The 25,336-nt window shown below is 45.4% G+C and overlaps 1 protein-coding gene across 14 annotated transcripts in view; it reads right to left on the bottom strand.

The window, feature by feature from the left end:
- Positions 1-25,336, bottom strand: part of SEMA5A (semaphorin 5A) — a 479,052-nt gene that overhangs the window by 52,899 nt on the left and 400,817 nt on the right. For all 14 annotated transcript variants that reach the window (XM_070056841.2, XM_070056840.2, XM_070056845.2 and 11 more), the window contains one exon: positions 18,709-18,856. In XM_070056841.2, coding sequence (XP_069912942.1) covers positions 18,709-18,856 — 148 coding nt within the window. The remainder of the gene's footprint in view (positions 1-18,708; positions 18,857-25,336) is intronic.

The following is a 25,336-nucleotide window of genomic DNA, read 5'->3' as shown; positions in this document are numbered from 1 at the left end:
CAACTCTGCGCCTGCCTTACTCTTTCTGCCAATCCGGGGGTCTCACCACTGATGCTGCTGACGGTTCCTGGTGTGAATCACACAGCCTCCAGTCTGCAGCTTTCACGTCTTTCAGGGTGGCCCCTACTGCCATCTCACCTGGCCAAATCCCGGCACACTTGCTGGGGCCCTGCACCTACAAGTAGCTCTCTCTCTCTCCTCTCCCTTCTTGCCAGACCTGATTCAGTGGTTCTATGGGCATTTGTGACTCCTCTCTTGGTTCCTAGCCATTTGAATTCTATATTTTCTTGCAAGCTAGAACGTATGCTCTTGGAGGTTAGGAGTTTTACTGTGCCCATCTGCATCGCTCTTGTATCATCTGTTCTTTGTACTTGTAAATAGTCAACATTTTTGGCTGACCAAATACCTAGATGAACTATCTGAAGATGCAAAGATTGCAAAGTACAGAATGACAGGCACAAAACCCTTCATGTTTCCTGCATAAAAAAAAAAAACTATTCAGAAATGGACAGGATCGTGGGAGCTCACACCAAGCACCTGAGAAATTAATGCTCACATGGGATGGGCAGAGTTCTCTTCATCCCCAGATGTCAAGGCCTGATCACCAAAAGTTATGGGCAAAGAGGAAGAAATCAGCTCAATAAACTTCATACGGAACACTGCCTGGCGAATGCTAGGGACTCCTTTTGGTGTCTGGATTCCATCTGCTTGCTCCACTATTTCTGTCTCTTTCCAGTTCTAGGAGCTTACGCTTTGTAGGATTCTGGCTTCACGAGCTGAGCCTGGATAATTTTAGAAGCTGCCTTCCGCAGCTTCCTGACTTCGCAGACACTGCCAGTCCTCCCTCCCACACGAGCACACCAGCGTCCCTTCGAGGACTGCTTTCTAACAGTCTCCAACTGGGCAACTTCATGGGAGCAGGCCAGATCGGAACAGACACGAAGCTGCCACACTCGTGAGAGAGGCACTAAGCCGAGTGATGCTGTGCGGGCCGCGACTTTCTCACACAGCGACGCAAGAAGGTGACACGGTCTCAGTCTGTTCTGTCTTCCGGATTCCTCATGGCAACTACGTCTTTCAAAGTAGAATCTCACGGGATTCTGGAAGTCAAGCAGATCTTGAAAAAGATACAGCATGGAATAAAATGAAGAGACAACTGTTCTTAGAACACGTTATTGTGGCGTATCAATGGATCACAGATCAACATACCTACACATTTTTTTTTCTATTGAACAATCTTGAAGGCTTCTAACTATACCTTTGGATTGCTCCTACAAATATTACTGAAAAAATTAAATATAGCAAGGCTGCTTATATTCTATCCTGTACTTATGTAGAAGAGTTCTAAATTGGGCTCTAGTTCTTAGAAAAGGGAAAGCACTTGAGACAAAAGAAATCATGGAATCTGTGAAAAATATTTGATGTTTTGAAACATTTTTTTAATGCTCCAACATCTGGTGCTTCCGTCTTTAGTAAATTGGAAGTTGCTTTGAAAATTATTATGTATGTGAATTATTTTAACAACAGAAATTATACATGTTCAATAATACCACTGGAAGCACGCAGATGCAATAATGGAAAACAATGGGAAATGCACATCTTAAGCAAAATACAAATTAAAACATGTTGTTGATATAATTAAACATTTATACAGCTTCTCCAAAAGGAAGAATGGTCTGCCAGGAGCCAACATGCATGAGAAGTTTAGTGCGATCAGAACTTGTTGTTAAATTCTCTGCATGCTTTCTTAGGTGTGAACTCCTGTTACAGCACACCCAGTTCTTGGCACTTGAAAATCAGTACTAAAGGCTTAGTGTGCATCACCACCAGATCAGCCCTACAAGCAGTCCTGAAGGACGTCCTACGCTGCAACTGAAAAGGATTGTAACAACCATCATGAAAACACACTGAGTTCAAAACTCACTAACATAGCAGATATACAGAGGAGAAGGAGAAGGAATCAGATTTTGTCCTGACATAAGACTACCAGAACATAAAGAATTTGAGAGGCAGAAAGAAACAAATAACATATAGAACAACCAACAGACAATTAACAAGTGACATGAGGTTAATTCTTACCTATCAACATTAACCTTGAACATAAACAGGTGAAACTCCCTAGTAAAAAGACACAGGTTGGACACACGGATAAAAGCAAAAACGAAAACAAAAGCACAGTCCTTACCATATGCTGACTAAAAGAAACTCACTCCACGGGTAAGGCTACACACAGGCTGGAAGCAGTGAGAGAGACATCCACACAAATGGAAATCCAAAGCAAGCAGGAATGTCTACTCATACCAGATACAGTGCACTTCAGATCAACAACTGCACACAAGAGTCAAAAAGGACATCATATACAGATAAAAGGACCCATTTCATAAGCATATTTACATATAATGATGGTAAATATGAATGCATTCCACACCAGACCGCCCAAATATATAAAGCAAACATTATTATATCTGAAGGGAAAGTTAGATTCCAATGCAATAATAGTTGGGAACTTCAATACCTTACTGTCACCCATGGGCACACCATCGAGGTGGAAATCAACTGAGACACACTGGAACCGAGCCAGACAATAGAGTGAATGAACCTAACAGACATTCACACAGCCCTCGTCCAGCTGCTGCTCATCCAGGATATGATATGTGGCAGGCCACAAACCAAGTCTCACTGAACAGAAAGCAAAACAAATTCATGCCATGCATCTTTTCAGACTACAATGGAACAAAACTTGAAATCAACAAGAGCAATGGAAAATTTACAAACACATCAAAATTGAACAACACTCCCCTGAGTGACCGATGGCTCATCGAAGAAACTAAAAAATCAATGCCTGACTGCATTGGTTCTGCTGAAAATACAGTGCTGTCAAATTTTCTTTTAAATATTTATCAAGCAAACTGTTGAAGATTATATTCTGCTATAATTGTAATGAATTGTGACTATTTTAAAACTTAATCTATATGAGTGAAGTTGAACATCTTTTGATTATTTATTATTATTTATTTATGCCCATTGCCTATATTCATGGTGAACTATGGCCTTTTAATTTTTTATTTCTGAAACTCTTTATATAGTAGAGTATTAAGCCTTTGATTATAATATAAATTAAATATATGATGTCAAAAATAAAAAGTAAATATTAACAAATTCTGGAAACAATGAACATGAAAATAAAATATATCAAAATCTGTGAGATACAGCAAAAACAGGACTAAAAGGGAAGTTTATAGCAATAAATGCACACATTGAGAAAACAGAAATATTTCAAATAAACTATGTAATGAAGCACCTCAAGAACTTAGAAAAACCAGTAACAGGGGCTGGCACTGGTGCAGATGGCGAAGTCACCACCTGTGGCGCTGGCATTCCACGTGGGCTCCGAGTCCCGGCTGCTCCACTTCCGATCCAGCTCCCTGCTAATGCACCTGGGAGGCCAGTGAAGGATGGCCAAGTTCTTGGGCCACTGCCACTCATGTGGGAGACCCGGATGGAGTTCCAGGCTCCTGGTTTCAGCCTGGCCCAATCCCAGCCATTGCAGCCATTTGGGGAGTGAACCAGAAGATGGAAAATCTCTGTCTCTCTCCCCCTCTCTAACTTTCCTTTCAACTAAATAAAATAAATCTTAAAAAGCAATAATAAACAAAAATCCAAATTAGCAAGAGACAAGAAATATTAATAATCAGAAATAAATTAAGGTTTACTACAAAAGAAGAAAAAAATGAAAAGTTTTTTTAACAGATAAAGTAAACAAATCTATAGCCATCAGACTAACAAAGAGAAAAAACATAGGAAAAAAAAGCTCAAATAAACAAAATTAGAGATGAGAATGGAGATAGTACAGCTGATAATAAAGACAAATAATCACAAGAAACTGTCATGAATAACTATACACTAAACAAATGGAAAACCATGAAGAAATTGAAAAGTTTTTGGACACACACTACTCACCAAGAGTAAAACACTGAAAATAAGCAATGAGCCTGAAGCAGAAGTCTCCCAACAAAGAAAAGCTCAGAATTTGATGGTTTTATAGCTGACTTCTACAAACCATTTAAATAAGTAACCCCAACACTTCTCAAAATATTTCAAAAACTTGAAAATGATGGAACTCTGATACTAAAATGAAGCAAAGGCATAACAATAATAAAAAAAGAAAACTATATCTCTGATGAAAACAGATGTAAATTTTTTGAATAAAATATTAGTAAACTGACTTCAACTGCACATAAAAAGATTGTATACCATGATCCTGTGGGAGTTATTCCAGGGATGCAAGGATGGTTCCACATTCACAAATTGCTAAGTGGAACAGATCAACCAAATGAAGAACAAATACCATGGCTGTCTGTATAGATGCAGGGAAACCATTAGATAAGATTCAATATCTTATCATAAAAAAAACCCTTCAACGATTAGGACTAGAAGGAATAAATCTCAAAGTAATAAAGGATACTTATGAAAATCCCACAACTGTGCTGGGTGGGGAAAAGCTGGAAGTGTTTTCCCTAAGGTCTGGTATACAACAGAGGGTCCACTTCCACCCTTCCATATAGTAGTAGTCTTCTTAGCAAGAACAATTAGGGAAAAGAAAAAGAAAAACAACTAAACTACAAAGGATGAAATAAAAATATCCAGGCTTGCAGATCATGTGGAAAAAAAATTCCATGAAAAAACTGTTAGAACTGATGAAAAAACTCAGAAAAGCTGACAACACAAAATCAGCCCACAGAAGCCCACAGTTTCCTACACCAGTAAAAATCTTGCTGGAAGGGAATCAGGAAAGCAATTCTACTCACAAGAGCTACAGGAATATTTAAGAATAAACTTAACAAAAGCAAGATATCTCTGGAATAAAAATTATAGAATACTGATGAAAGAATCATGGAGGACAAGAAAAAAGGAAAAATACGTTTATGGGCTGGAAGAATTAATAGTACTAACATTTCCATATTACCCAAATGAATCTACAGTCACTGCAATCCCCATGAAAGTACCAATGGCACTCTTCACAGAAACAGAAAAAATAATCCAAAAGTTCATATAGATCGACAAAAGATCAGAAAAGCCAAAGTAGTCTTTAGCAAATGTAGAATGATAATAATTATAATAAAGCTAGTAGTATCACAGCACTTAACATCAAAGCATACTGTAATATATTAAATAAAATAGCAAGACACTGAATAAAATCCAATACAGAAATCAAGGGAGCAGAATAGAGAACCCAGTAATGAAGCAACACGCATATGGCCAACTGATTTTTAGGTTAAGATGCTATGGACAGACACTGGAGAAAGGACAATCTCTTTAATAAATAATGCTGGCAAAACTGGATGCACATGTGTTGAGAATGAAATTGGATTTCATTTTTCACACACCACAAACACAAAAAAAGAAAAACAACTCAGCATGGATCAAAGAACCAAATGTAAGACCCGGGACTATGAATTTGCTAGAAGAAAACATAGGAGAAGAACTTTAAAACATTTGGATAAGCAAAGATTTTTTGGATAAGACCCCAAAAGCACAAGCAAAAAAATAAAAAGTAGACGAGTGAGATCGTATCAAGATGCTTCTGGACAGCAAAGAAAATACTTATCCATTGAAGAGATAAATACCAACAGTAGAACATATTTGCAAGTTATTTACCTGACAAACGATTAATATCTAAAATACATCAGAAACTCAAAAAATAAACTTAACAGGAACAAAATAACCCATTTAATAAAGAAGCAAAGGACCACAAAACAACCCAGTTAATAAACACCCAAAGGACCACTAGCCACTAGAGAAATGCAAATCAAAACCACAATGAGATTTCACCTCATCCCAGTTACAAAGGCTGTTATCAAAGAGACAAAAAGTAACAAATGCTGGGGAGGATGTGGAGAAAGGAGAATGCTTACATACTGTTTGCTGGGTGGGAATGTAAATAAGTGCTGTCACTGTGGAAAACCACATGAAGATTCCCCCCCCCCAAAAACAAACAAACAAACAAACAAAAAAACTCAATAAACTAGAAATAGAACTGCTACATGATCCAGCCATCCCACTACTGGGTATAGATCCATGAGACTTGAAGCCATTCTATCAAAGAGACACCCGCTCTACCATGTTTATTGCAGCATTGTGCACAAGAGCCGAAATGCAGATTCAACCACGGTGTCCAACAGCAGACCCAGCGTAGGTGCAGGCACTGGGCAGACAGGCAGATCTCCACTTAGGACACCCACATTCTGTCCCAGAGAGTCTGTTGTCAGCTCTAGGTCCTCGACCTCCCTTCCAGCTTCCTGCTAACGCACCCAATACCATGCAGCAGGCGGTGGCTCCAGTACATGGGTCCCTGCCACCCACTAGCCAAATCAGAGTGGAATTCTGGGTCTAGTCCTGGCTCCTGTAGGCACCCAAGGGAGTGAATCAGCATATGGAAGATCTCTCTCTTTCTCCCCTCCTTCCTTCTCCCACCCTTTCAAACAAAATGAAAATAATTAGTTAAAAACAGACGAATAAATCTTAAAAATGTGGTGTGTATATATATATACACACACACACACACAGTGCATTATTATTCAGCCGTAAAATAATGAAAATCTGTCATTTTCCCCCAAACGGATGGAACTGGAGGACATGATATTAAGAGAAGGAAGCCAGCCACAGAAAGACAAATGCTGCTGTTCTCCCTCAGGTGTGGAAGCTTAGAAAACGCAATGTGAACACAGAATACTAATTACTAGAGACGGGGAGGCCTGGGGGAAGGAGGACTGGGAAACGGGTACCTGATCAGTCAGGCAGAGGGAGCAAGCGCCTAGAGCCACACGGCACAGTGGGCCGGCCGCAGTTCACAACAGCCTGTTCTGTAATTTCTTAGCAAATTTGAGAGGTGTTCAGGTTCCTGTCATGAATTAATACAAAGGTGAGAAAATGCCATTTACCTTGATTTGACCAGTACACATTATACTGAAATGTCACACTGCCCCTCAAAAGTACAATAATTTGTAATTCAAAATATTTCAATAAGCAAATGTTTCAAAAGCAAGTTGTGAATAACAGCGACAGCACGCAGAAACAATGCAATGAAGGGGCTGGCATTGTGGCAGAGAGACCGCTTGCCATATGGGCTGCTTCACTCTTTTTTTAAAAATTTTTTTATTTGACAGGTAGAGTTACAGAAACACAGAGAGAGGTCTTCCATCTGCTGGTTCACTCCCCAAATGGCTGCAACAGTAGAAGCTGGGCTGATCCAAAGCCAGAAGCCAGGAGCTTCTTCTGGGTCTCCTATGTGGGTGCAGGGGCCCAAGGATTTGGGCCATCTTCCACTGCTTTCCCAGGCCATAGCAGAGAGCTGGATCAGAAGAGGAGCAACCGAAACTAGAACCAGGGCCCATATGGGATGTTGGCACTGCAGGCAGAGGATCAACCTACTGCACCAGTGCCCTGAGCCCACATGCTCCATTTCTGACCCAGCTCACTCCGTGACAATGGTATGGGAAAGCAGTGGAAAATGGCCTGAGTGTTTGGGTCCCTGCGACCCACCCAGGAGACCAGGAAGAAGCTCCTGGCTCCTAGCTCCAGCTGTGCTGGCCCTGGCTTTGTGTCCAGCTAGGGAGTGAGCCAGTAGATGGGAGAATGTGCTCACTCGCTCTTTCGCTCCTCACTCGCTCGCTCTCTCTCTCCGTGCCATGGCTCTTTCAAATAAATAAATAAATCTTGGGAAAAAAGAAACCAAAGAAGGCAAGGCAGGAAAACAAACAGGGGCGAGGGACCATCTGGCCCTGGACCGCTCAGGCTCCTCCCTCCCACAGGAGCACTCCCTCTGCAGTGTCCAGCCTGCAGCCTGGTGTGCCCAGAGCCCATCACAGCGCCAGCTTCATTTTTTACTAAATAAACGGTGGATGGAAACGTGGCTGCTCAGAGGTAGGCACGGAAACGTGAGTCCAGGCACATCTGGGATGCCTGTGGAGGATGCCGCTCTTTGGCCCTGAGTGAGTCAAAGTAGGACCACACCACAGGGAGCACACGCAATTAGCAGAGGACAGTGTTCTGTGCAGGGTATGTCTGCAGGCTGTGGTTTAACTGTGCCTTCACTGGACTTCAGAGTTAGTCTGTTGGGGCAGAATGCCTCTCAGCGTGCTCACAGCTGCTTCCACCTCCCCGTAGGCTGGGGCAGCCACAGGTCTCAGACTGGGAGGTGAGGAGGAAAGAACGTTGTTTTCACGCAATCTCAGCCCAGGTTGCAGTAAGGGCTGTGCCTGCCTCCTGGAGCCATGGCCCAGCCTGCGCAGGGATCTGCTGCACTGAAGCAGTGATCCTTAAAGGTGAAGGAAGAAGGAGATACCGAAAGGTACAAATGAGACAGAGCCCATTCTGGAGCAGCGAGCTGCACACCTGGCAGAAGTCCTCAGATGCAGACACGACATCAGTGCACCTTCTAGTAGGGTGCGTTGTCTGTACACCTGAATTGCTTAAAAAAAAAAAAAAAAAAAAGAATTGGCAATGCTAATTCCAGAAGAGCACTGTCTTTTAATTTCGGTGGCCAGTGCACATGCAGCCACAGCAGAGGAGGTGAGCTACAGAAATCGACCAACAGTAAGTGCCTGATTTGGGAGAGGCATTAAATTGACTAAAAGGGCCAATGAATGTTCTCGATAGATAATGCATAATCAGTCAAAGCTGTCAGTAAGTCCACAACTGAAGATGATCAAAGATGCATTTGGAAAAGAGCACTCTCTGGATGTTTGTAAAGGAAGCCCTTTCCAAGTTTTAAACTTAGAAAGCTGCATTTCATTACTCATTGCTCAGTTAAGGCCCTGGCATTACCTGTTCACCTCCTTCTCCTGCGACACCCTCAGTGCAGAACAACCAGAAGAATTCCGAATGTAGTGGTAAATCTAAACACTTTTCTTCACCTTATCCATGCTGTGATATATTCTTAGGACATTTGGAGAGTATGCATTTGCATTCATTTCTATTTGAGTCACTTATATATTATCAATTAATGGCTAAGCATTCTATGTTCCACAACGTGGGCTTTAGATATGTTTTCTCAAGGGGAGTGGGGGTATTCTGTATGTTAACCATGCAGAATAAAAAATATTATGCATTGCAAAAACAAAAAGAATCAGTCATGTTTTTTAGAACAGAGACATAGATTTCCTATGGCTGTTAGTTACCCTACAGAATAATCTGTTCTGTGTGCATGTGTTCACTGATGTCTAAAAAGGCTTCGTACTCCTGTTTGTTATGTGGAAACTGTTACACTTGAGAACACTGTTACTATATTTCCATAAGGAAATCTTAGGTATTTTTGTTAGGTACTGCGGCATCTTTATCATGGAATTTATTAGTAAACTCTGAAAGCAATACTTGTGTAACACTTAAGTCACTTTTCCAGAAGAAAATCTCCCTTCATGAAAACCTCCTTTCACTTACTTTTTCAGTCACTATGTTTGAATTTAGGTAGGCAGGAAAAAAAAGCCTTAATTTTTTTTTTAAGTAAAATCAAAGAGCTGTCTGCAACAGAGCCTTCTAGCACTATAAATAACACATTTTGGTGAAATATTCCAGATCACCACACCAACTGCAATTTCTAGACAGTGTAGACCAGTATTTACGTGTCTTACACGTGGACTTTTGATGGATTAATTCCTATAATCCATCACTTCTCTGTTCTCTCCATCTACATCATGTGTCATGCTTAACCTTGATTGCCAAACCTGCGCTACTGAATCTGAGAAAACTTGCACTTTTGTGGCCATCTGCCCTCTCTCGCAATTGTTTTGTACCCACAACAACTTCTTCAAAACACTGAAAAATGTGGCATTTTTACTGACAACCTTGCATATCGCCAAGCTCTTCACAGATATTCCCTGACACAAGCCTGCAAGTCTGGTGTTCCCAAGCCCAGAGAGCGGTCACAGCAAATTTCAGGGGGAGAGAGCAATCGTCTGGTTTGGAGAAGAAAATCTAGAAGCATAAGCGAACACATTTTACAACCAAAGGTTCATCCTGTGACCCTCTTTGTGAAGATCAAGGTTGTTTGTTTCACTTTCAGGGAAATGGATTCTGTGAAAACCTCACATCTCCACCAGAAACAGAGGTTCTTAAGGAAGACCAGGACTCAAACTACCTGGAGCCACAGGGAGCTTCTGATCTCAGCCCCTAGCTTTGGCTGAGCTCTCCAGCCAGGGTGGCTCCTGGCAGCACAGCCCCCGGTATCCACAGCGCCATCTCCCTTGCTTCGCCCCGTCCCCGTCCTCCCTGACCCGGCACCCACCTCGGGCAGTAGCTCCAGCTGCTGTGCACAGAGGAAGAAGGGAGATTTCCCTTCCTATGTCTCTTGCAAAGGGACAAGGACACCTTTCCTAGGAACCCCAGCAGTTCCGCTCTCATGGGTCCAAGGCAAGAACTCGTCCACCTGATGGAGAATCACCGTGCTAAAGAAAGGGCCTGGCGGACCACAACACGTAACCGAGCTCAGGAGTCAGGGCCCACGGCTGTGTGACCGCAGGGATTCTGCGACAGCTCTACTCCTGTGGGCCACACAGGAGGGCCCCCGCTGGGCTGCGCCATCCTATCCTAATCTCTCTGCCCTTCTGCGGTCAGGGTGCGTTTTCAGGAAACAAGGGATAGCCAGCGCTTTGAGGGCTACACAGCCCTTCCTCCGTCCCACCTGCAGGCAAGGTGTGAGCAGCTCCCGCCAGGGAAGCAGCCGCACTTCTGGTGGCTTCTTGTGAATCTCCTCTAGGCTCCTGGAGACTGGGCACAGCCTCCCCTATGGGGGGTCATGGGCGTCAGGCATTTCCAGAAGCTTCTGCAGGCTTCCCCGTCTGCCAGCAGGCCATCAGCCTTACAGTCCACAGCAGCGGCTTCATGACCAGCCCAACAGGGCTCCCCTCGCTTTCCTGCTGAGGCAGAGTCATCGTAAAACTCTGTCCCTGGCCGGTGCCGCAGCTCACTAGGCTAATCCTCCACCTTGCGGCGCCGGCACACCGGGTTCTAGTCCCGGTCGGGGCGCCGGATTCTGTCCCGGTTGCCCCTCTTCCAGGCCAGCTCTCTGCTGTGGCCCAGGAGTGCAGTGGAGGATAGCTCAAGTGCTTGGGCCCTGCACCCCATGGGAGACCAGGAGAAGCACCTGGCTCCTGCCATTGGATCAGCGCGGTGCACCAGCCACGGCAGCCATTGGAGGGTGAACCAACGGCAAAGGAAGACCTTTCTCTCTGTCTCTCTCACTGTCCACTCTGCCTGTCAAAAAACAAACAAAAACAAACAAAACAACAACAAAAAAAACTCTGTCCCTGTCACTCTGCCTTTTAATAAAAAATCATCTTAAACAATTCTGTATGTTTTCACTGGACTAAGAATCAACCATTTGACTTAATTATACTTGATTTGAGAAAATTGACTTTTGGGGTGATAAAATGGTATTTTGTATTTAATAGATACAATTAGTTGTATCCAAACCAGAAAGGCCACAAGGCTCATGAAAGTAAGAGAAACTTCCAGCCATTCCCACAAACAGCACCAACAACAGCCCAGACCAGAGTCTGTGTCAGTGAGGTAAGGGCAGCAAACACACATTTGGAAATAGATCTCAACCCAAACTAAAACAGCGATCCTTTAACCAACACAGAGAATTTAATGAGGACTGGGTTTACACAGCACAAACAATGAAGCAAACAAAAGTAAACAAACCGAAAACTTTCTCTGCATCTCCCCATAAATTAGCCCACCCTCTGAGGACTATGAATCTCTAAGTGGATTTCAAAATGAAGACATACTAGGCAGGAACACAAAGGGAACTAACAACTGCAAGACAAGCCAGCAGACAAGCAACTTGCTCAAAGAAAACCTTGTCTCTCCCAGGTGACCTTTCCCCTCTATTTGATGACAAAAGGAGGTGTCTCTGTCCCTTTTATTTTAATTTTCTTTTTTACTTGACAGGTAGAGTTATAGACAGTGAGAGATAGAGAGAGAGGAAGGTCTTCCCTCCGTTGGTTCACTCCCCAAATGGCCACCATGGCCAGCGCTGCACCGATCCAAAGCCAGGTGCTTCTCCTGGTCTCCCATGTGGGTGCAGGACCCAAGGACTTGGGCCATCCTCCACTGCCCTCCCGGGCCACAGCAGAGAGCTGGTCTTGTCCGTTTTAAAGAAAAAGTAGAGACCACTGCAAGGAAGCTGTTTTTCTTAGTGCTAAAAAATTAGATGAGGTATTACGGATCATTTCAGTAATCTAGGTAGAAGGCAAATGAATCTTCTAAAACTAGAGGCATAAATTGTCCAAAGAGCATTCAACTATTGCTCACTTGCTACAGGCAAGACTGGGAATTAATAGACACTAGCGTCCCAGAAATCAACATTCTATCAAAGTCTATTGAGTTATACATCTGAACGTTCTGAAAATATTTTTGAAAATGCCTTGTAAAGCTATGCTTTTACTTCCTTAGATTATTCACACTCAGGGAAACCACACTGTCAGAAGCTGAGATGACATTATTTATTGAAATGAAAGTATAAAAATTGTCTATAGTGTGCTTTAAAAGATCACTCAATTAAGAAGACTATAATTACTTGCTATTTCTAAAGATCCAAGAAAGACATAGACCATTTATTGGAAAATACTGAAGATTGGTTCTGAACTGGAATTCCAAATAAGAATGGTAGGATTAAGCACAGAAAGTCACATGCAGCTCACACTTTAAAAAAAATGAACTTAAAATAATCCTCATCATCTTACTGGAGTCCTTTAAAACTGAGCTAACCCAGGTGTTACTGGCTGCAGGCAAATTCAGCTGAGACTAAAACAATACAAAACGTTCCTGTCGGGCCTTTAAATGGATCTAGTTTGGAGTGTGTGGGACACTATCTCTTGTCTGTGAATCTTACTGCATTTTCTGAAAGGGCCACAGGACCCTGGGTTTACCCAGGACCTCAGGGCACAAGACTTGGATCGGGGTCTTGCCCTTCTACCTGCAGGGTTTCAGGTGCCAAACTAGTTTTTCTATGGGTCTTGGTTTTCCCTCATGGAAAATCAGCAATAGGTGAGGTGACATTCCCCAAAGCATTTTGCAAACCCTAATGTGCTACATAAAACAAGGTATTTTATGATATTGCCAATAGTTTTTGTATGTCACGACCTATTTCAACTGCAAATTGCCAGGTTTCACTTGCTCTTAAATTTATCCATAGAACCGTTATTGGACACAAACAAATTTCAGTGTGTTGTATCAACTCTGATTAACCTCCACAGAGCCCCTCTGGATAGCATGTATTGATTGCAATGTCTTTTCTTCTTAACCCCACTGGGCCTTCTGTGGTCTGCTCCTTTTGTATCTAGGCAATAAATATCTACCATATGTTTCCCGTTGGTATCTTAAATCATAGCTTTTGGTCAACTGTGTTACACTTTGTGTGATATTTCAGTAAGAAATATAGAGCTGGCAATGCTAAGTCTGTTTCCCTTTTTAAATTATTTCTGCCATAACTGACACCATCTTTAGCTTTGTTCTTTTACACATTGGCTAAACCTGTGAGGGAATTCTGAGTTTCATTAAAGAAGCGGTCCTACTTACACAACACAGTGAAACATAGCTTTCTTCCGTTCATATATTGTAACGTTCAACCTAAACAGAAAATTAAGATTTGTGCTTTGAGTTTGTTTTCAAGTAATTTTCATGCTCAAGATAATCTCTTAATGGAAAGAAAAAGCTCATACTGTTATGAAAGCCAAGGGTGCTAATGGACAAGAGAAGTGCTACAGGAAGACACAAAACTCATTCTTTCAACGACTACACTGGGTCCTAAAAGGGGGTGAAGGAATGTCGGGCACATTTTCTCTCCAAATATATATGCCAATGGAGCTGAGCCATTAAATTTTACTTGTGCCCAGTTCTCAAATTCTGGTCCAGTCCCCCACTAGCAACTCACTACTGGACAGGTTCATTAATCTTCCTCAACTAAAGTTTTACCATCTTCAAGTAGAAGCAACATTGAAAAGTGCCTTGTGGGGATGTGTGGAGAAGGAACATGAAGCATTTTAATGACTCCCAGTAGAGTGCACGGCACACAGTAGGTCCCCGACAAAGGTGGTTTTATTGTGTAACACAGAACTTCAGGATGTCATAACAAGCCTAAATAATAAGTCCAGTTTGTATGGCTCTAATTTAATATATGCAATCATAATGAAAGTTTTAATTTGACAATACATTTTATGTCAGGATTTGTAAGACCCGATTTAACAAATACCATTGTGATTATTGGCTATTCTCAAAATAAGGTAAAAATGAAACCAATATTGAAAGATAATTAATATAAACATATTCTATTAATATATGTCAATATAATAGAAACAAAATTGTTACCATAATATCATTCTATCAACATATGTGTATTACTATAATTACTATACTTATTAATATAAATGTAACAATATAACATGCAATTGATTCATTTGACTTAATGAGGTATATTAATACAAAATAATATCTATACATTAATAAAAATATTAATGTAAAGAAATTTAAAATGTAATAAAATATGTAGCTTGTACTTGTTATTGTATTTAAGGGAAGAACTTTTATTTTTCTTAAAATCACTGATGCTAATAATGATGGTGATAATTTCTACTTTATGAACACTCAGATTTGACACTGGGCCAGGATAGAGCATGATGCATGGGTTTCAATTTCTTTCACAATAAAATATCTTTTAATTCCATTTCTCAAAAACTTTCTGAAGCACTCCCATATATGGACATCATGTATTATATGTTTTTTTTTTTTATTAATTTGACAGGTAGAGTTATAGACAGTGAGAGAGAGAGAGAGAGAGACAGAGAGAAAGGTCTTCCTTCCATTGGCTCACCCCCCAAATGGCTGCTATGGCCGGCGCTGCACCGATCCGAAGCCAGGAACCAGGTGCTTCTTCCTGGTTTCCCATGTGGGTACAGGGGCCCAAGCACTTGGGCCATCTTCAACTGCACTCCCGGGCCACAGCAGAGAGCTGGACTGCAAGAGGAGCAATCGGGACTAGAACCTGGCACCCATATGTAATGCCGGCACAGAATTAACCAAGTGAGCCACAGCGCCGGCCCCTATATATGGTCTTTCAAATGGCTTTGTCAGTCAGGTACTAGTGACCGTATGTCACTTGAAGACACCCACTGGAGGGGTGGAACAGCACCTCAGGTTTCCTGGTGGCTTGGAGGTACAGCCAGGAGGTGGGAGGGGGCTGTTGTTCCTGTGCACCTGTCTTATGGGGCCGCAGCCGTGCAGGGAACACTGGCAGACTTGGGGTGGAGCGAGCCCGGAGGACCCCAGGGGCTGCTATGGTTGTCCATGCACTTGGTTGGAATGCGGAGTCCACGGTTCGTTTTTTGTTTTTTTTTTTTTTTTTTTTTTTTTTTTTTGACAGGCAGAGCGGACAGTGAGAGAGAGAGACAGAGAGAAAGGTCTTCCTTTGCCGTTGGTTCACCCTCCAATGGCCGCCGTGGCCGGCGTGCTGCGGCCTGCACACCACACTGATCTGAAGGCAGGAGCCAGGTGCTTCTTCTGGTCTCCCATGGGGTGCAGGGCCCAAGCACTTGGGCCATCCTCCACTGCACTCCTGGGCCACAGCAGAGAGCTGGCCTGGAAGAGGGGCAACCGGGACAGAATCCGGCGCCCCGACCGGAACTAGAGCCCGGTGTGCCGGCGCCGCTAGGCGGAGGATTAGCCTAGTGAGCCGCGGCGCCAGCGACGTCTGGTTTTTGAGCACTGATGGATCTCCAGGCTCATCAGGGCCCTCTGCCCTCAGGGCGCGGTATTTGCTAACATGGTCCTCAGGCAGCTGGACTCTCACGGCCCAGTGACAGAACCACCAGTTTCAGTGCCCAGCCCTGTGCTTTGTGGAGGAAGAGACAGAAGCCCAGAAGGCAACAAGCAGCTCTCCACCTCACGCAATGAAAAGGCAGCACCAGGCCCAAGTCCTGCTGGGTCTGTCAGCCATGCCCACAAACTAAGCCAAGGCTGCAGGCTCCCGTGCCTTCGAGGTTTGGAATTTTATACTCAGGGTCTCCCGGAGAGAAGTGGCAACTCATGCCAAACGGCCGCCACTGTCTGCCCCGAACCTCGTATACAGAGATCCACAGAAGGCCTGATGACTACCCAAAGACAAGGAGATGCCAGGAAATCTTGGTGAGGATTCAGCTTCAAGTAGTGGAGACAACAGACTCCTGAGTTTACATAACCTGCTTGTACTTGAACATGAAGTCAGCAACTCTTAAGCTGCTGTAATAATCAGGAAATGCAGGTTCTTATACTTCGCACAGACGTAGCGCTTGCTGTGGAAACAGCACTGACTTTGTAGACTGCAGTTTTTAACAAGCAGGGGCTCAGCATACCGGGGAATGGCAATTAAGAAAAAAGAGTAGGACAGAAAACTTCAACACGAACCTGTTGCCAGAACCTGGCACAGTCGCACCGGGTGGGAGCGACCGTCACCCCTCCTCTAACGTGAGACTCACAAACCCACTGCTGCCATCCAGCTGGAGATGGCTCCTGATTCAATGAATTACCTACACTGACAGCTTCTATCCTGATGGGCACAAAAAAGAAAAACAAATCAGACCTTCTTCATGAACACATAGGCTTTGTAGCCAAAGATCTATGAACTGCAGGTGGACTACAAAGACCAAACACTCATGTTGCTTTTGCTAAATAAGCATCATTTTAAAACAATCTTCTCGGGAACTCAACTGAGAGGATACATTTCCCGAGTAACTCAACTGAGAGGATACATTTCCCGAGCAACCCAAAGAAGCCTTGTCTGCCCTGCCCTCAGCGATGGCCCTGGACTGGCATGTGCTGGTGCTCCTTCCTGTCTCCCAGGAGCGGCGACTGGGATGCACAGGAAAAGCCTCGTGGAGAGAAAAGCAGAAAAGCAGATGCTGGCTGCTACCATGCAGCGCCTGGCTGCCTCTGCGCCGTCACATCGCCTTCCTGGAAGCAGCCAGCCAGCAGATTCGGTGGGAAAAACAAAAACACCTAGAAACTGACATTAGCCTCATTGGAGACTAATGATATTTTTCTACAAGCTCAGGTGACATTTGGTTCATAAACCATAAAACTGTAATAAATGAAGCAACAAGTACACTGACATTTTAGAAAGACTTTCCAGTTTTGTGTTTATAATCAGATAGATTGCAAGCACACACATGCCCACACATTCCAATAACAACAGAAGAGACACATACACTCTCACGGTCATGCGGTTTTTCTTTCATTAAACTGATTTTTGAATATAATTATCGAGGTCAGTGCACAAGAAGGGAGCGAGTGATGTGAAGTCTCCCCTGGATTTTTGTGTTGCAAGGAAAGATGCAAGATGGGCTCAGGTCACCCCTCCCCAGGGTTCCCAGCAGGTGAGACAAACCTTCGTGTGGGTACACAGTCCCCAAGCCAGCAGGAGCAGCGGATGCAAAGAATGAAGGCAGCCCGTTTGAGTCGGCGTCCAAGAACACGTGAGCGCTCGCAGATTCACCTGTCACATCTTACTAAACAACCTCAAATGTCAGCATCTGCACTACAGCATCCTAAACTGCACACCAGGGTTTTTCATCGTCAAGTTCATTTAGTCAGACCAGGGAGGAACCGTAACGGATTTCATTAGTGCTATTCCAGCATCTTTGTCAGCATGAAGAGGAAGAAATCCAATTGCAAAGCCAGTAAGAAAAGTCTCCGTGGGCCTGGTGTGATAACTGACAAACCACCTCTTAGCCCCATTCCTCTGTCTGACCTCCCCAAGGCTATCTGGAGCGTGCGTCTCTCACATCTCACAGAGGCAGCTCTACAGCGGCACAGGAACACAGCTCAGCCCCGGGAACTGATGCAAGTGTCGCAGAGACCAGCGGGAAGCTCAGGGGAAGGAGGCTGAGCCAAGCCTCCTCTGCCAAGCTCATCCAGCAAACCCTCCCAGGCATGGGAGGCGAGAGCCCAGCAGGCCCAGGTCTCAGCTGTTCTTACAGAGGCAGCATGAGTGCAGCCGCAGGGCGCTGGGACAGAGCTACCCAAGTGGAATTATATGTGACGGGTAACAGAAATAGGAACTGCTGAGGCCACAGCAAAACAAAGCCGTATGTTGTCTGTGTCCCCTGAGTTGGTGCTGACCTGCTCTGACTTCAGCGAGTTACCTGACCCTCACAGCGTGACAGCTCCTCCCCAGACCTCTGCCTTAGTGGCGGCTTGGCCTGGACAGCTCCCTCCTTTTTGTCAAAGCAAACCGAGTGAGCAGAATTTGGCTGGCTCAAGTTCGTCAGAGCTGAAAAACTCCTGGGGCGGTTAGCTCATGTGAACACTACGTTCAGAAGGCTTCCGGCGACGTTCCACTTCCAGGACTTCCTCCAGACGGTCTCGATCCTCAGAGCCTGACTCACAGCGTCAGCGTGAGCTCGGCATTCCGTGTCCGGACACGTGATCACAGAACCCCGCGGATGCAGGAGACCCAGTGTGTGCAGAGCATCCAGTGCCCGGAACTGCCACGACCACAGAACATTTAGTCTCTGCAGGGCGTTTAGTGTGTGCCGAGCACCTACTGTGTGCACAGCTTCACAGGCATGTAGCATACCAAGCCTGCAGAACACCTAGTGTGTGCAAAACATTTAGTGCACATTGAGTCTGGACCCCTGCTCTGTGTTGTGGGCTGGGCATGAGGAGGAGGCTACTCACCACGCTGCAGCCTGTGCAGTCGGGCCCGTTCTCGCAGGTCCTGCGACGTGCTTGTATGCCGCCCCCGCACTGGGCTGTGCACCGTTCCCAAGGACCCCAGCCCGTCCAGAACATGTGGGGGGGGCACAGCAGATGCTCGTTGCAGTATCTGGAAGGAGGAAGCCAACAGGAGAAGGAAAGGGTTTAGTGCCCCAGGAGACTGCGGACTCCTCCACTCGCCGTCCCTGCCCGGATGCTGACCACATGGGCATGCTCAGGGTGGACGGGCTGTTTGTGTTTGGAGCGGTGGCGCCATTCAGGAGGCAGACGTGACGCTGGCCATGCTGTGTGTGCACAGACAATGGGGTGTGCGGCAGAGGACGAAAAAAAACTGCTAAACTCACAATGCAAGATGGATCTTCCTGTGCAGCCAATTAAAGGAGAAACAAAACAAAACAGAACCCTTCAAACAGACACCCAAAAATATGAGCATATACCAAGTATCAAGATGGGGCATTCATCTAAACATAAACAGGGAAAAACAAAGTAGGTTAAGAATACAAAGTCAGTGCAGTTTTACATCAAATTCAGTTCTCATTCGTGAATCACCGAAGTCCCATAATCTTATTAGGTCAAATTTTTAAAAAGTTAAAGCATGAGTTTAACACAAAGGTCCAAGCTATCTACTGCTTACTTTATAGTATCTTAAAACTAACTTGTAGGCTCTCAGAATGATGTTAATATTTAAAAGACCATCAGATACTCAAAAGGAATTCGGATACAACTCTACAAATATCTATGCTAATATTTGAAGTGATTGAATAAGCCTCTATACTTCTACAAATAGAGGGATTTCCCCAATCTCCTGCTCCATACCAAAGCATGCTTTAGCCCCATGGTGAGCCACATTTCCCTTCGATCTTGAATACTACACATGAAATGGAGCGAAACGAGGAAAACAAACAAACGAAGGAAACAGTCTCCATGTACAGGTTATAGGGAGGAAGAAATGACTGTGAACATGGTTAAATACAGCAGGACACACTGTGTAGATGAAAGGGCTGTTGAAAACCAATAGTCAGTCTACTAAGCCCAAATTTAGACTCTAGGATGAGAGGTTCCCCCCCACATCTTCCTCCCCTGCCAGTCCCTCTGCCAGAAGCAGAGCGTGAAGTTTCCCATTGGCCAGCCACCTTCAGGTATACCTGTGCTGGTACAGACTTGACCTTCAGGACACTATGCAAAGGGAGTCACTGGGCGCCTCCTGATACAGGTGCGCTCGCTTGAGTTGAACACAGGAAGAGAAACAAGCTCAGAATGCGCAGGACAGAAAACACCATCTTTTAGACCAACTTCCCTGAGAGGCAGGGAGTGGGGGTGGGGGGGAGAACATGTGCACACCCAGGAGAGCTAGTGCTCGCATCCATTGGTTTACTCCCCAAGTGCCTGCAATGGCCAGGGTTAGGCCACGCCGAAGCTGGATGCTGGGTACGCATTCCAGGTTTCCCATGTACACGGCAGGGACTCCACTACTGGAACCACTGCCTCCTGCCTCCCAGCATCTGCACCAACAGGAAGCTAGAGTCAGGTGCCGAGATGTGACTCAGGTTCATGCACGCTCATGTGGGACACAGGTGTTTCTACCCTAGACCAAATACCTATCCTTGGAAACACCATCTTACTGTATGGTGGCATCACCACACTCTACACACAGCAAAGGAGGTGTAAGAGTCAAAGAGGATGGCAAACAGTAGCCAACAATCCGGAAAAGGAATCTGGGGCTGTAGTTTCCGGAAAGCAAATGCAGGTCCGATTCCCGTGTTTTTGTTTTGTCTTTTCCTCCAAGCCTGAAAAACCTCCTGGAGATCGTGAGGGCTTCAGGAGCAGGGACACTAGGAACGAAGTAGGAAACAAGGCCTGGCTGACACTCAACACCTTCATGTGTTCATGAAAGGACGGAGGTAGAAACAGAAGAGTGAAGAAAGAAAGGTGACTGGGAAGCAGCGGGGAGCAAAGGTAGAAAGGAATGGAATGATCCATCGGTACTGATAGAGCGACAGAACTGGGACTCCAGAAGAACTGAGCAAGTCCCACAGAGCTCCAGGGACAGAGGCACCATGGCAGTCACACTGGAGACTCATCTCCAGGGACAGAGGCACCATGGGAGTCACACTGGAGACTCATCCCAGGGACGGAGGCATCATGGGAGTCACACTGGAGACTCATCCCAGGGACGGAGGCATCATGGCAGTCACACTGGAGACTCATCTCCAGGGACGGAGGCATCATGGGAGTCACACTGGAGACACCCCAGGGACGGAGGCATCATGGCAGTCACACTGGAGACTCATCCCAGGGATGGAGGCACCATGGCAGTCACACTGGAGACTCATCCCAGGGATGGAGGCACCATGGCAGTCACACTGGAGACTCATCCCAGGGATGGAGGCACCATGGCAGTCACACTGGAGACTCATCCCAGGGACGGAGGCATCATGGGAGTCACACTGGAGACTCATCCCAGGGACGGAGGCATCATGGGAGTCACACTGGAGACTCATCCCAGGGACGGAGGCACCATGGCAGTCACACTGGAGACTCATCCCAGGGACGGAGGCACCATGGCAGTCACACTGGAGACTCATCCCAGGGACTGCTGGCTCATCCTGATGAGAGGACGGTCCTCTGAGAGTCGATGAGCTGCTCTTGGTCTGTTAGGGGCTGTGCCATATGGGACAGGTGGATGGCGCTGATGCAGCAAATGCCCCCCAGCGGAAACTGAATCACAGCCCCAGCAAGAGCTGTCCCTACCTAGGCAAACACGATGGTGGAGGGAGGGGGAGGCAGGAAGAGAGAGGGGTTTGCTGCTGCAGATGGAGACGTGATATGGCATCTGTGCTTAACATGCAGAAAGACAAACACGAGTCCAAAGTCACGCTCTCACGTTAAGGTGGAAGGCAGTCTTCCTCCCGGAGAGACACAGCTGATGCGGAGCTCGGAGGGTCAAGGCCCACGCAGGCCAACAGCTTGGTTTCTTTACTTTTAAAAAATACTTATTTATTTACTTGAAAGGCAGAGACACAGACACAGAGACAGAGATATGGGGTGGAGAGGAGGGGAGAGGGAGAGAGAGAGAGAGAGAGAGGGAGGGAGGGAGGCAGGGCATATGGATCAACCCCTAACTGGCCACAAAAGCTGAGGCTGGGCCAGGCCTAAACCAGGAGCCAGAAACTCCATCCTGGTCTCCCATTTGGGTGGCAGGGACCCAGTTACTAGGGCCATCCTCTGTTGCTTTCCTAGGCACATTAGCAGGGAGCTGGGTTGGAAGTAGAGCAGCCAGGACTCAAACCATCTCTCCGATACGGGATGCTGATGTTGCAAACAGCAGCTTCTCCCACTACTTCACAACGCGGGGCCTAATGCAGCCAATGGAACTAAGAGGTTATCACTGTTCTTTGTCTTTCAGTCATTGAGAAAACAGAGACACGTCAGGTTTCCCTTTTGAGGTGGCACCATGGTCTCCCAGCATCCTGTCTCAGAGCTCAGAGTCCCACCCACATTGCTAAGTGTAATGGGGTGAGGGGAGAAGCCTCCTTAGTGAGAGAGCCTGGCCTCTCTACAGAAGACCCAAGATACATGGGGATACAGTAGGCTAAAAGGACCTGACTTTTGGAAGTATATGCAAACATATTGTCTTATAATAAATACATGTTAGCATTTGTGTTGGCGAATGGACTATCCTGGGAAGAAACTGCCATTTGTCTTCAGAACATGTTTTGAAGAAGTCAAGAAAACTCAGAATATGAGAACGCTCAGCTTTTAATTAAAAATATCCCTCTGCAGCTCCCTGTGCTCACCACGAGAAAGAGAAGAGCCCTTCCGATTTCAAAGTCGATTCACCAACACAGAGAAGAATGTATTTCTTGGACTCTTTAACCCTAACCTCAGCTTCAAAGCTCCCCCACCCCCAAACCAATGGATGGCAAGGGAAACTCTTACTAAAAGTGCTTAAAAAACCTTGACTGTTGACAAACAGTCCAGCAACTGAGCTACCATTTCCCCATAGCAACGTAAAGGACAGTGCATAAATACTTTCTCACCTCAGCCTACAGAGCAGTTGACCTGTGACAATGCTGGGCGTGCTACTGTGGCTGAAAATCTACTGCAGGCCAAGCTAGGGTACGCTTGTACACAGAGCTCTCAAACAGTGTTACCAAGTTGTCTACTGGGCTGCATTTTAAGATCAGTCCTCCCTCCCTCCCTGCCTCCCTCCCTCCCTTCCTTCCTCCCTCCCTCTCACTCTCCCTCCCTCTCACTCTCCCTCCCTCCCTCCCTCCCTCCCTCTCACTCTCCCTCCCTCTCTCCCTCACTCCCTCCCTCCATTCCTCTCTCCTTCTACAGTAGTCCTGTGACGTCACACCAAGCTTGGCTAAGGTGTCACCCTGTGGAACTGCAGCACCTCTAACAGGGGAGGTCGGGGGAAATGGAGGTGGCCAGATCAGCTCTGTCCTTTTGAGGATGGGTCTCCATTCAGGAATCCACGTCACAAGAGAATGCTCAGACTCATAGCACATAATACGCCATGAAGTCTGCATTCCGTAGAAAACTGTGAGAAAGCAAGACCCCCTCACCTTCACCCCCAATCTCTGCTCCCATCTCACTCAGCTACACAAACTCGGGTGGGTGTCTGGCCCAGCAAATACGATGCTGGTGAAGATGCCTGTGCCCCACATTAGAACGCCCTAGTTTGATGCCTGCCTCGGTTCCTGACTCTGGCTTCTTACTAATGTGAGACCTGGGAGGCAGAGGTGAGGCCTTAAGTAATTAGGTTTCTGCTACCCACTTGGGAGACTTAAAATGAGTTCCCAGACCCAGCTTTGGCTTGGCCCAGCCCTAGTCATCGAGAGCATTTGGAGAGTGAACCAGAGGACAGGAGCTCACTCACTCTCTATCTGCATCTTAAATAACTAAAAAAATTAAAATATATAAACTACACAGAGAAAAATGGGAGTGGGAAATCAGTTATGTGGGCATCCGTGCTTGTTTAAACCTTGACTAATTTCTGGATAAAACATCTGCACATGGCCAGCAGTGGGTTCTGCATTTCTCTGGTCCTCACCACAATGCTTTCTTTACCACATAACGAGCTAAATGTTTCTGGAATTTTATAGTTATGTTCGGGTTCCAGTATCTTTTTTAGATTTATTTATTTTAAAGGCATCGCATCAGTAGGCTTTAGTATCTTAAAGCGTAGAAAGTCACAGATAAATTTCATGATGTGTTAAATATTAATATTTTAATTTTGTCCATGAGGGCTTACTCTTATTTTGTACTTAAAAGCTAACTAATGACCAAGCATTATTTCTCCATAAGTTATCTACTTTTCCATAAACCTAGTCTCTTTGAAACAAATGGCCTGTCCTAGTACCACACAGATTAGAGTACCAAGCCTGCATCATGTTCTTTGCTCCACCATATCACTTTGGGCTACAAACTGTGTCCATTATGGCCGTAAGTCCATGCTAGCCTCTCACTGCTGCCTCTGTTAGCACGAATCAGTGAAGACCCTTTCAAAAACTATTTCCTCCTTGATTCATTGAAAGTAACCGTCCTTTTGTGGGCTTTACTGGAAGAATTAAACAGTTGATGGCACCCGAGACACTGTGTACCCATTAACTCCATCAAGACATTTGAGATGATTCTTGAGGCAAGAATAACGACCTGTGAAGAGCATCCTTTGGCTCATCCCAGGATGAAGCACACAAAGGTAACGGATGCAGACACAGGGCGGTTACATAATGAGCTCCCGGCCATCCCTGGGAGGCTCTTCCGTGGGCCCCATGATGCTCACTTCCCGGAATTCACACCAGGAACAATCCGCCCCCACTGAGTGCTTCCAACCAGGAGAAGATGTCAGGGAGGTCAGGGCTGTGACTGTCACGTGAGACAGCTGCGTCAGAAAATCTCTCTCTCCTTGACTTTGCGGAAGTAAAAGTTAAGCTCAGGAAGGGCCAGGTGTCAAAGAGTTGAGGACCAGCTCCAGCTAACAGGCAGCAAGAAACCAGGAGCCTTCGCCAGATACCGCAGTAGGAGGTGGCAATGACCACGTGATCCTGGAGCAGCTCCTGCTACCGCAGAGCCTGAGAAGAGAGGACTGCCGTGGCCTTGACCCTGTCTATACCTGTGCCTGAAATAAAAGACCCACGGAGTGGGGGCTAGGCTATGATCCCCCAGAAACTGTGAGCAAACAGACAGTGTTTTTCACAGGGTGGTGAATGGGGATATTGTGGTGAAGTGACTCTCAAAGACCCCTTCTGATACCTGGAAGTACGGTACTACTGTAAAAACACCCGAGAACGTGATAGTGGGTGTGGAGCTATCACGAATGGTTAGAGCAGTGATGGAAACCTAAACCATCTGATTCAGATTTCATTGGTAGTATTCTGGCCTTGGGGAAGCTGCCATGGAAGGTTTAGAAGGAAATAGAATAAAGAATTAAAATGGAGCCACAAAAATGACAAACAGCCTATTAGAAAATGGGCAAAGAACTAGAATAAAAACTTCCCCAAGTAAGATATGCAAATGGCCGATAAGCACATAAAGAAGACATTTCACAATGTGAGTTATGAGGGAAGTCAAACTCGCAGCT

Source organism: Oryctolagus cuniculus, chromosome 14 (genome assembly GCF_051225735.1).
Source record: "Oryctolagus cuniculus isolate XC-2025 breed Fujian yellow rabbit chromosome 14, ASM5122573v1, whole genome shotgun sequence".
Taxonomy (NCBI): Eukaryota; Metazoa; Chordata; class Mammalia; order Lagomorpha; family Leporidae; genus Oryctolagus; species Oryctolagus cuniculus.
This window is presented reverse-complemented; position numbering and strand designations above follow the sequence as displayed.